The sequence below is a fragment of the Diadema antillarum genome, unplaced genomic scaffold (genome assembly GCF_040938485.1).
Source record: "Diadema antillarum isolate AM-2024a unplaced genomic scaffold, OU_Dant_1.0 seq00000042_RagTag, whole genome shotgun sequence".
NCBI classification, from domain to species: Eukaryota; Metazoa; Echinodermata; class Echinoidea; order Diadematoida; family Diadematidae; genus Diadema; species Diadema antillarum.
In genome coordinates this window covers 6,309-18,687 of record NW_027271154.1, presented here as the reverse complement: position 1 = coordinate 18,687, position 12,379 = coordinate 6,309, and the positions used below count along the sequence as shown (strand labels likewise).

The following is a 12,379-nucleotide window of genomic DNA, read 5'->3' as shown; positions in this document are numbered from 1 at the left end:
TTGGCCAGTGTAAAAAGCTGAAAAAAATTGGTACGGGACTAACGATAGTCCTGGGTCAGAGAAAGTCCGGGGTTAAGAAACACAAGTGTAAAAAGCCCTTATGGGTGTTTTCAGCTATAACAGTGTCGGCATTTTTGACGCTCCATAAAGTACTATTTGCAAAGCATGTCACAAAGCATTTTTCAAATCGTGCGCAGCTTTGCACCGTCTCCCTGTGAAATGTAACATTTTTAACAAAATTGTTACGTCACAAAGCAATTTTGACATCGCGCACTGCATGCGTCGTACCGTCAGTAAAATGTACCAATTTCTGATAAAAAAGCAATAGTGACGTCACAAAGCAATTTTGACTTGTCTTGGGCGCTGCTCGTTCCGTCAGTCTATGAACTTATCAATATCTTGTAAAGCAATTGTGACGTCATAAAGCAATTCTGACAATGCTCATTGCTTCGTACCGTCACTCTGTGAAATGTAACATATTTGAACAAAAAAAAAAAAAAATAATATTGTAACATCACAAAGCAGCCTGACATCGTGCGCTGCTTACTACGAGTATCTAAAAGAATCCCTTCACAACATCGCATCCACCACTACGACACTTCTCGCTTCGCATTTTCCCCATTTTCATTTTTTTACTTAAATTTTTGATCCAAAATATAAAACAAATATACTTTTCGAGTAGGCAAAGTATATTTGTATACAAGTAATATCAACGGGGCTTGATTGGGAACGTTTCTAATAAAGGGGGGGGGGTCGCTGACCCTTGAACACCCCCCCCCCCCCCCAGCGTCCGGAAAAATGAAAGAAAAAAAAGAGGAAAAATCTGAACCTCTTTTTGTAACTATACCTACTCCCTCAGATACATAAATACAGTGTTATTTTTCGTGACATGAAACTGTCGCAAATTAGAGCCCACGGTTTTATACTCTGCATGAAACTTTGCTTGCATTCAATTAAATGTCCTGTTTATTAGAATCGTGCGCATTTTCTTTCGCGAATCTTGGCTCCTTGCGAAATTTGCGAAATTTTCTGCAAAATAAAATTCAGCACTTAGTAATTATAGGCCTATACCATGAAAAGTGATCAAGGCGAAACTTAAGCCTGTAGGCCTAAGTCCCCTATCAATTTCATCTTCTGTGTACCAGGTTCTTCTACATTTATAGATGTAAATTTCAAACTGTAAAACCTTTTTTTGCCCACTAAATATCTTTTGAATATTCGCATGAAGTGCAAATCAGAATTAACAGTTAACATATGAAAAAACAAAAAATGAAGTTTGTGTTTCGGATTTAGTTTGACGAGACGCTGTACAGCACTGCTGTACATCTTTATGTATTTCCTTTTGTAGGCCTGTATGCACTTGTGTTGTTACAAAATATTTTTGTTTACATTCAATAAAAACAAAGACAAAAACAAAACAAAACAAAATTCCAGCGGGCTCCTACTGTATAGTATCAATAGGTGCTGTGACTGTGAGGGGTCATCTCTCCAAATTTGGTGCTTTTATCTGCCGTGTCGGAACGGCAATCTCAAAATTTGAGCTGACTAATCTGAGTGACTTCAGTCTATTTTCACAATGGTGATCGAAGAACTGCGGAAACGACACTTATAGGCCTATTCTTGTAATTTACTACGTGCTTTTGTTGCACGTTGACAGGAGGAAGTTTCGGCTTAGCCGCGTCCGGATTGCGAAATACAGGTATAAGTTGAATATAATTTTACCAACATTTCTACATACAACGATGGCAGTATCTGTTGGAGGCGAGAGCACGCTTGATCGAGTTCTACTGTGTACTGGTGTATGCCATACAAACTCGCGGCTGGCTGGCAGCACAATAGTTGGTCGACCTTTCAAACCCCGAAAAGCAGCGTTTGAAACCCGTCAACATCGCCATCTTCCGCACTGCACACATAGTCTAGCGCTGCGAAGCCGCCGGACGGAGCAGGAATTCGTCCTTTACCCCTATTTTACTCCAGGTGAGTCTAAATTTTGACAGATATACATATTTCATACCCGATTCTACGTCGTTCTATGGCAATGGTTGATGTTTACGTGATTTAATAGTCTGTGCAAGCTGCTTTGGTAGACGAAAGTCAGAAGAGCGCCGAGCCCGAGAAACTGTAAGTTGTGGGTCGTGATGTTGGGTGCGCGATGCGTTTTACGCGTGCAATCATAGGACGCGTTAGCTAAACCAGCATGAACACTCTTTCTATACCATTTTCGTGGTTAGTTTTTTGGGGAAAAAATGTATGTGTGTCTTGGTTTTGCGAAGTATATGTCTTCTTCGAACTTGTAAAAAGGGGAAATGGGTTTCTAAAAGAATGCAAAGCTGCTATAGCTGAGAGATTGACATGCATGTTTCTCCGTCATTTGTGGATGCGAGTGGAAAACCAAGCGTGTTCGCTCTCAAGTCATCTCAACTGCTTCCACTCGCAGCGAAAAACTGGATGTATTCGAACCCGTTGTTACTGTCGTATTTATGGAAGTGAGCTACGTTTACGTTGCAATCTTAAAAGAATTGCGTATTCATGACACGTTGGATATTGAGAAATATGGATGTTGCTCTAGGTCTTGTTCATCGCGTTTGAAATGTGCATGTTTGGACACATGTACCAACTTGTTCGTACGTCGACCATGTGGGTTGTAAAGGGACGCTGACGTATTTGCATATGAATGGAGGACGCGACGCCTCGTGCGTGGGAGACTGCTTAGTGGCGGGAAGCAGTAGCTGCGTGCTGTTCGGGGTGTGTGTGTGTGTGTGTGTGTGTGTACGTGTACACTGTGTAAACTGCGTGTAAAATGGAAGACATGCTTTGTTCTCACCAGCTGTAGATCTTGTGGCATACAGCGTGCACATTGCCTGCCTCACTGTACATAGCTTTTGAATTTTACTGGTTTCAGAGGCATTTTCTTGTGTCTTTTTGTGTGTTTTCCCCAGTCAAAGAACAGAATACAGTATATTCCTATTTACTGTATATTGCATGATTTTTTTTCTTGTTAATTTTAGATTTATGTTTGATTTACTTGAATTTTCTTGTGATTGCTGTTTTTCATGGATTGTACAACAAGAATAGTTCTGTTCTAGAGGGGGTTGGGGGGTTATTCAACCACAATCACTTGAATTAGATATTCTGATATCAGTATTGCTCTTTAATACAATGTAAGTCATTTAAATTTACTGATACTGTTTTGCTTCGTTTGATTTTATAATCAGTTCTTTGTTGGAATTTGGTATATGAGCATGTAAAATGTACCCTCCATATGAATCAAATATTCACCTTTCAAGTCTGTTTTGCAGATTAAGATTTGTAGTGTTTAACTAAGATTAAAGAAAGATGTTTTTTTTGTTTGTTTGGTTTGTTTGTTTTTTGCCCACTTGTGTAATTTAAAAGAAAGGGAATGGTTCTTTTAAAGTCATTTTATGAAATAAAATCTACTTTACAGATAATAAAAATCCTTTGTGAGAGACTACCAAACCCTTGAACCATGGCTGATAATGGTGATATGAAGCAGGAGGAAATGGAGCAGCAGGCACAGGATGCTGGTGGTGATGAGCCCATGGAGACAGAGGTTGAGGGCAGAACAGACAAGTATGACAGCTTCCAGGGAATGGGCTTCTCTGAAAAAGTTGCAGCCGAGCTTGACAAGTTCTTTGTGAAGGGTAAGAGAACCTATTTAAACTCTTTCTGTCACTCTTTTCAAAGGAGATTAAACCTGAAAGAAAGTCTCATGTTAAGCACAAGTGTAAAACAACAGATGTGTAAATATTAGATGGCAGTAAGGACATCATACACAATGTTATAGCCACTCAAATGTCTTGTATTGTCTTGTATCATCGCACACAAAGCTCCATGAGTAATCAAATCAGTGTTGTTGGTTGTGTGACCAATGTTCCTCCTTTCATGCCCTGACAGTAAAATGCTTATGCCTCTTCCATTTGTTTATACACTGCCTTTGTCTTTTCCTTTTATATCTTTAGTGTCATCTGCATTTTGGTACTTGTTTTACTCATGGTAATGTGGGTTTCATCTCCAAAGCTACTGGTGTCTTTTAATCAGGAAGTGAGATCATATTGTACAGTGGTATCATATATGATATCAGTTTTGTAACAGAAGGGGAAATATTTTTAACTGGAATGTGAGTTGGTTTTGCAACTCTAACTGTTATATTTGTTCATCCATTTTTAGTTGCTCCTTTGTTCACATGTTAAGAAGCAAATGTGGTTATAATTGCTATGGCTAAGATACTTTAAAATGCTGTATCTTCTGGACTTGTAGGTATCCTTGCTGACGAAGAATTGGACGAGAGGGCGATCGATGCCCTTCGTGAGCTGGATGAGAACTCCAGGCTGGGTGTCCTGAAGCAGTTTGGTGAAAGTGACCTGTCCCATGTCAACAACAAGAGCGCATTCCTCTGTGGAGTCATCAAGACCTATCGACAGAAGAGCAAGATGAAGCAGCCGCAGGGCGGTGGTGAGGCCAAGGGGCCAGATGAAGCCAAAATCAAGGTATTCAATCAAGTTCAGTGACAAAGACAGCTTCGTACGTATGGTAGTGTTTACCCTAGTAGCATCAGTTATCGTTGGTTATCATAAATACTCCAAAGATAAAAGAATGTGAACTCGGCCAAGTATGCCACAAACTTATAGCCACTCATAAGATCACATGTACTGAATCTGCATCTCAAGATTATTGAAAGATTACTAATACTTGTTATATCTATAAGAATGTGTTGTGTGATATGGTCATTCTCCACAGGAAATCCTTGCCAGAACAGGATACTCCCTCGATGTCACCACTGGTCAGAGAAAGTATAGTCGTCCCTCACCAGAAGATGCAGAAAGCCTTCCTGCACCCCCACCAGGCTCTGAGGTAAAGGCTTTCCTGGTATATTTCCTTAAACCCATTGATTTTCAATTTATAGTATACTGTATAAAGCTGTTATTTTCACATACAGATATTTTTGTGTATGAGAGGAGGTCACGGACATTTTTGCGAGATATTTTCAACACCAACGCTATCATAAGTGCACTTATGCCTTTCGGTTTGAGATATTTTTGTGTGTTAAATTCGCGGTCAAACAGTGATCCACAGAATTGGGAAAATACCAGCTTATACTGAAAAAGCAATGTAAAAAGTCATTTTAGCGTACATTGAACACATGCAGCTCTGAAAAATGATACTGGTGCTTGCTTGCTTGCTTTTGACACTTGACAGGTTAATATGTGAAAACTGGAGTTAGATCTCACTTGTGGTTTGTTCCTTCTTTTCAGATCTTCATTGGCAAGATCCCAAAGGAGATGTACGAAGATGAACTCATTCCTCTTCTAGAGCAGTGTGGCGAGATCCATGACCTGAGGTTAATGATGGACCCCCTCTCTGGTCTGAACAGAGGGTATGCCTTTGCAGCCTTCACCGGTGTGGATGGGGCCAAGGAGGCAGTCAAACAGGTGTGTAATGTCACACTGAGAATATCAGTAGGAAATGTTCCCCCACAGAAAGTATGTCTTGTCTTGTACCAAGTATATCTAGGTGTGTAAGTCCCTACTTTCTTTTCTGCTGATTCATGGACAAGACAGGTTTTACTGTATCTCAGCTGTGGAAATCCCTGTAAGATGATTGAATGTCATTTCCCACTCCTTGTGGCATGATCTCAAGTAACAGTTAACCCTATTTTAAATTTGACCCCACACCCTCGACATTTTGCGCCACGATTCCACAACGGGCTATGATTTTGCCGTGTCGTTTCATAACTTTTTTTCATTGAAGTCTCCCACATATTTTGAGACCATTCTGACCGTTCTGAAGTTACGTAATGTTTTGCATATATGCATGTCAGCCCGAAAACAGCTCAAATTCATGGTATCGTGTGCAAATCCAATGCAAATTGTGTTTTTTGGTTAAATTGATATAAATTAGATTATTTCACCTTGTAACCATTGAAATTAATCAATTCTAATGTAGATAAGCTTGAAAAAGTGCCTGCCACAAATTTTGGCAAAAAAAAAACAATAGAAAACAAAAGGTCAGAAAAAACAATAAAATGCATAAGAAATTAACAAAACAATAATAAACAAAAGAAACTGATTTTGATCGTGCTATTTTGTTATAAGAAAATTGTTCAATGTGTCTTTAGGAACTCTGACACAAAAAGTAAGCAATCTTTCGGTCTTTTTTATGGAGTTATTGGTGAAAATTTGATTTCATGCATAAATTTGTATAATTGATTTATTAAAGATAGAAAGCCAATATTTTTCTGCTGTATGACCATGTAATCTTGTAGTTGACATCCAGCTCTATCTTCAGGCAAAATTTTGCGACGATCGCTCGATCGGTGGCCGAGATCTGAAGGGGGGTCAAATTGACCCCCCCCCCCCCCCCCCCCCCCCCCCCCCCGTAAAAACTTGGTCTCAAATAGCCCAGTTAAAATAGGGTTAATATACAGGGAGGTAGAAAAAGTGCATATTGCATTGCCCCCTGAAATAGTAACATGTAACAAACAAGTTGTTTTGTCAATAATGTTCTTACAGTAACTTGATATTGTGTACCAGTGTGCCCAAATGCCCTGACTGCAGAGGAAGAAGTAATCTATCATGGCAGAAGGAAATTTGATTGCATAATATAGAGGTGGATATTTTTGTGAGGGTAATTTTTCGCTCAGCCGGGTAAGATGAATTTTGCATGTTTTTAATCCATGGCATGCCAAAATATATGTATGCTTTTATTTTCACGCTAGCTTCTGGTTGTACGAAATGTGCGACGATTTCTACTACTACAAGTATAAGCAATAACCCCACATTTCACTGATCGAGAGCGTTCCGTTGAATTTATGTAAAGAATTCAGCCCTCTTTGTTTTCTTGACAGCTCAATGGACACAAAATCAAAGACAATTGGCAACTCAGTGTGAATGTCTCGGTACCCAAGAGCAGACTCTATGTGGGATCTATTCCCAAGACGAAAACAAAGGAAGAGATTCTTGAAGAATTCGACAAGGTTGAGAGTGAGTAGATTGTGCTTTACATTTGACTGCTTTTATTTTCTCAAGCTCATCCAATGCAATGTGATGAGTTTAGTGTGAAAAGTAGGAAATTTATCAATCAGAGCGCTGTTGCCAAAAAGTTGTGATCAAACATAAGAGCATCAAACATTAAGTCTCTGAATATTCGATTCTGATTGGCTGATACCTGACCTATGTGTGATATTCTGACTTATGTTTGATCTCAGCTTTTATGCAACAGAGCCATACTCAAGAACAAATGCCAGTGGAGTGAACTAATCATCATATACTTGTGTTAGCTTGTATGATTTATGTGTTTCACTATCAACATTATTTGATATAACCAGAAGTTTTTGTTCTCTCTATACAGAGGGCCTCGTCGATGTGATCATCTACCACACGGAGGACAAGAAGCGTAACCGTGGTTTTGCCTTCCTGGAGTATGATTCCCACAGAGCAGCTGCTAGTGCCAAGAGGAAGCTATCCTCTGGCAGGACCAAGGTCTGGAACCAGGTCAACTTCACTGTAGACTGGGCTGATCCAATCATCGAGCCAGACTCGGAGACCATGTCCAAGGTAAATCCCACAACAATGCCTAATTGTGAGTTGGATTAATATTGCCTGGTAGCATCAGATTTTGGCATCAGATTATTAATTCATTGTTGTCTGCGTGTTGACGCCCCACTCTGCCACAGTAATTTTTAAAGAGTAGCCTTATTAAGTTTACCTCACAGACTGTCAGTAAAGTGGCTACTTGTGGTCTCTATTTTTGGTAACGACCACTATGCAAGATTTATAGGGTAAAGAGAAATATTAGTTGAGAGCGGTGCCTTCTTGGAGTGGGTAAGGACATTAAACAATACTCAAGTGCAGCCGAATGTGGGTTTTTTTTTTTCAAAGCAGTCTAATGCTCTCTTTTTTCCCTGATTGAAGAAGCTATTAGGCCAGTATTAGGCCAGTGTAATTTCCTCTATTTTGATGTACAGATTACTCCATAGGCTTGAAGGCTGACATTCATGTGTGATTTACTGATAATGTTAAACAACATCTGGCAGAAAAAAAAATTGTTCACCCCCTCCAACCAATCAGGAAGGCCCCTTGAGAGAAATTACGGGGGCCCAAGTCTTGTTCATATGTGTGCAGACTAGTGAATTGAGCGAAGTACTGCCATAGGCTTATGTGTGGAGAACCTGCATGAATGTTCATTATAATGTAGAAGGTTAGGAGGCATCCTGTGCAAGAGAAATCGTCCACACGGGTGAATTATTTAATTTGTGTAAAAAGAGTAAAATGTGAAGTGAAAACTGTCTGGATAGAGATTTTCCATCTTGAATTCTGTGGAGGGATATAGTTCAGGTGATATTGGCCTTGTTAGTATCTAGAACAGTTTTGATGGATCAGGTGGATACTTCTTTCTGCTAACTTTTTTTAATGCTTTGTTTCACGTATTAGTCTTTGTACATGGTGGGGTTAAAAAAAAGGACAAAAAAACTGAAAAAGAGTCAGTGTAAGCCACTATATTGTCTTTATTACAGTCCATGATCTCACATGAGTTGAATTGCTGTACAGGAAAGGTTGTACAGACTGTGTGAAAAGCAGGTAATTTTTTTTGTGTGTGTGTGTGTTATTTGTACTCATCATGCATATATATGTCCCATCTCTACAGGTGAAGGTTGTGTACATCAGAAACCTCTCACAGGAGTCAACAGAAGCCAAGATCAAGGAAGATTTTGGGCAGTATGGTGAGGTGGAGAAGGCAAAGAAGATGAAAGACTACTGCTTTGTCCACTTCAAGGAGAGGGAGAGTGCCATAAAAGTAAGTGTAACATTTGAGTCTCACATTAGACAGGATGTGAGAGTTTAGAGTTAGAAGCCTCTCGTCTATGGTAATCGCAAGGGAAACACTTCTTGTTTGCTGCTATTTGCACATAAAAGAGCAATACACCTCACACACGGTAAATTTCTCACCAACTGTGGAAATAATCTGGAGGCCAAAACCCACTGTTCAGACTTTTTGCAGTTTGAATACATTGAAATGTTACAGTTCAAGGCACAGCAGACTTTTTTCAGGAAGTATTCTCACACCCCTGATTAATTTTTTTTTTTTTTTTTTTGTTAAGTAAGTCATTCATGGCATCTGTGCAAGCATCAAAGTTCTGACAGTTCTGCAAGACACCATGGAATCACGCTAGTTATTGACATATAATCGTGGTGCGTATGGCAGAATTTTAACGTGCTTCCGTGTGCATTGCAGAATGTTGTTAACCCTATACGCACTCCCACAGCCTAACAACAATCTGCCATGCGCAGGGAAGTGCATTCACGACAATCTGTCATGCGCATGATGATATGTACTAGACCTTGTGACCAAGAATGATCATTCATGAAAAATGATGGAAAATAATGAGCAGAACATTCCTGAAAAAAGGTTTACATTTGTTATGACAGAGACAGGATGAAATTAGAATTGAAGTTTTCTTTAGGATGAAAGCCATAACTTGCTATGTGCATGAGCTTCATTTGTACTAAGAGGAGTGAGTCTCTCATTTGTGATAGGCCATTGAGGAGATGAATGGAAAGGAGTACGAAGGAAGCTGCATTGAAGTCTCTCTTGCCAAGCCACCCATGGAGAACAAGAAGAAGAAGGAGCGAATCATGAGGCAGCAGCAGAGCTATCCCCAGTAAGTATTCACCTTTGTATCTTTGTGCCTGGGGGTCTGAAGTAATTTCCTTTGAGTAAAGCAATTGTTAATGCGCACACATTTCTTGCAGCAGGGCAACTTGAGCTGTAAAACCAAAGGCTACTGTTTCTGTTTTAATTAAATTTGCAAATTCTTAGAAAGAGCCAGATGTGATATTTTGTCCTCTTACTCCACTCCTGAAGACATACACACATTGGCCCATTTTAAGGAAGTAGTTTCAAAAACTTGCAACTTGCAAGTGCAGCAATCCGGGTCTGGCAGTTGTTTTTGAGGCTTTTGTGATTTAGATACAGGAATTCCTATTAAACACGGTCAAAAGATGTGAGAACATTTAACAAAGTAAGTCTTCTGGTCATTGCCAACCTTTACATGTTACCCTATAGGAATTAAAACTTGAATTTATCGTGTATGAATTTCGGTCCAAAAAAAAAAAGAGACTGTGCAGACATAAAGCAACCATTAACTAAGAGAGATTGGAGTAGAAAGAGAGGAGCTGGACTGATCACAGTGAGAGAGAAGATGGAAGATGTGGCTGGTAGGATTACAACTTGTCACCTGTCTTTTTCATACTACATAAACTAGTTAGTTGCTATTGAATGTTGTACATTGCAAATTTATGCATCAGTTCATGTAAGCTTCCTGCTTAATGTACAATTTACAGCTTCGGTTATGATGGCTATAGCCCACGCGGACGTGGTGGTGGCCCTCCCATGCATGGGCGAGGTGGCCCAGGAGGCTATGGTGGTGATCGATTTGGCAGGGGGGACTTCTTCCGATTTGATGACGGCTACTACGGCTACGACTACCAGGGTGGCTACATGGACTATGATGACTACTATGGCGGTGGCTTCGACTACGACCAGGGATACTACGGAAGAATGGGACGTGGCGTACCCAGGGGAAGGCCTAGGGGAAGGGGAATAGGGATGAGAGGAGGACCAGGTGCCCAGCGGGGTTTTCGGGGAGGTGGGGTCCGTGGGGGCCCCAGGGGAGGGCGAGGTGGTCCCAGGGGTGGACGTGGTAACAGGGGAGGTAGAGGGGGAAGAGGGGGCAACATGGGGGGCAAAAGGAAACTAGAGGGGCAGCCAATGGGGGACCCCAAGAGGCGCAACACCCAGTCCCAGTGGGGAACCCAGCCCATTGCTCAGCAGCCCCTCGATCAGGGATATGGCTATGACTACAACTCCTCCTACAATGATAATTGGGCATCAGACAATTTTGGCAGTAGCCACTGGAAGTAGACTCACTGCTTGAACTGTCAGGCATTGATACTGTGCCGATGACCACTGGACGACAAAGGCCGTTGACCTGTCTCCACATCTCGCTATCAACAGTACAGGTAAAGACATCGGGCTGGGAACATGGACTCTTGTCATTTGTAAATAAATAACTAGAAAATACCTCTACAAATACTCATTTGAAAATGCCTGATTCATTTTAGCTTGCAAGTATCAGTTGCAAAGTAATAGAAAGTCATCCATTTCTGCAGATCAGTCTGGAAAGATTTTGTGTGAGTAGGATTTTGCTACATTTCTTGGTCAAATTCGTATTTTTAGGGTAGTGCTTGTGAACATTTTATTAACTTTTTGGCAACATGTAAATTTAGTTTCAAATCATAACCTAAATGTATACTGTGTCATTGTCAAATTTGTCCGAAAAGTTGTAAATAATTGCTGTTGTAACAGATGGTTAGTTGAACCAGTTGGTCAAGACACTGGAAGTGTTCCTTTTTGTGGGACCTTCAGCCACATATTTATACAGTATTCATTCACTGTTGAAAGTTAATTGGGTTTTTAGGAGAAAGATATTTTTACACTACTCAATTATGCTCTGTACATTTCACCTGTTTTTGTCTACCCAAATGTCCAAGTACAAAGCACATCCTGTGTCTTTGTGAATTTCACTTGCAGGTCTAAGTTACTGTATGTTCTCTGTGAAATACCCTGGACTTACTCTCAATTTTGTTATGAAGATACAGTGTCATTATTAGAAGATAAACTATGCCTGAGGAAATCATGTTAATTTCATTTCCTGTCTTAAACTTGTAACATGTTTATGTAGATATCCCTTGTTTTGGCAAGACTGTGAAACTATTAAGTTTTGATATTCATTAAAAGTTGACCATGTACAGAATTCACCAAAATGTTCTTTTTCTTGTTTCCTTTCAAGAATCCCTTGGTGAGAATTGGGAAGTGATATTTGCGTCTGTTGCAGCTTAAGTTTGTGCAAGCGTGTTAACATTGCATGCTTTATATGTGTATTGTCCTTTTAGGTATGCCTTGGTACAATTGAACTGTTTATCAAAATAACATTTAAACAAATCACTCTTCTTTGTACCACCAGACAGTGCTTCAATAATTGTATTATTGGTAAGTGTAAGATTACATGTCACTTGTTTTTCCGACAGAACTGGGAAAAAAATTTAAAAAGAAAAGCAAACTGACTGGGCTACACTACTTGAAAACTTGTTCAGATAAGAATGATATTACTGAAACTAGTGCAAGAAAAGTGCAGCATGCTTGGAAATTTTCAACGCTGTCAAGTGCTGTAGCTATGTTGATATTAACATATTTCTCTCTTTCTCTTTTTCTCCCTCTTTACTCTCTCATCCCATAATTCCCACTAGAAATTCAATTATGAAGTCAAATTCTTGAATGAAAATGAAGTTCCCAAATTGGA

General features: G+C 39.9%; 1 protein-coding gene across 1 annotated transcript; it reads left to right on the top strand.

Moving 5' to 3' along the window:
* Positions 1-1,925: 1,925 nt before the first annotated feature.
* On the top strand, positions 1,926-11,833 carry LOC139725464 (heterogeneous nuclear ribonucleoprotein Q-like). The gene is made up of 10 exons (XM_071636539.1): positions 1,926-1,977; positions 3,446-3,662; positions 4,279-4,508; positions 4,759-4,872; positions 5,274-5,450; positions 6,866-7,001; positions 7,369-7,574; positions 8,665-8,814; positions 9,555-9,679; positions 10,362-11,833. Exons 2-10 carry the CDS (start codon positions 3,488-3,490, stop codon positions 10,939-10,941), a joined length of 1,893 nt encoding a protein of 630 aa, XP_071492640.1. The 5' UTR covers positions 1,926-1,977; positions 3,446-3,487; the 3' UTR covers positions 10,942-11,833.
* Positions 11,834-12,379: the final 546 nt, after the last annotated feature.

Bases quoted from the DNA above. Each gene is read 5' to 3' on its own strand.
- LOC139725464 (XM_071636539.1), top strand. From the start codon at position 3,488: ATGGCTGATAATGGTGATATGAAGCAGGAGGAAATGGAGCAGCAGGCA. The intron at 3,663-4,278 runs GTAAGAGAACCT...CTGGACTTGTAG, and splicing joins TGACAAGTTCTTTGTGAAGG to GTATCCTTGCTGACGAAGAA. The intron at 7,575-8,664 runs GTAAATCCCACA...CCATCTCTACAG, and splicing joins ACTCGGAGACCATGTCCAAG to GTGAAGGTTGTGTACATCAG.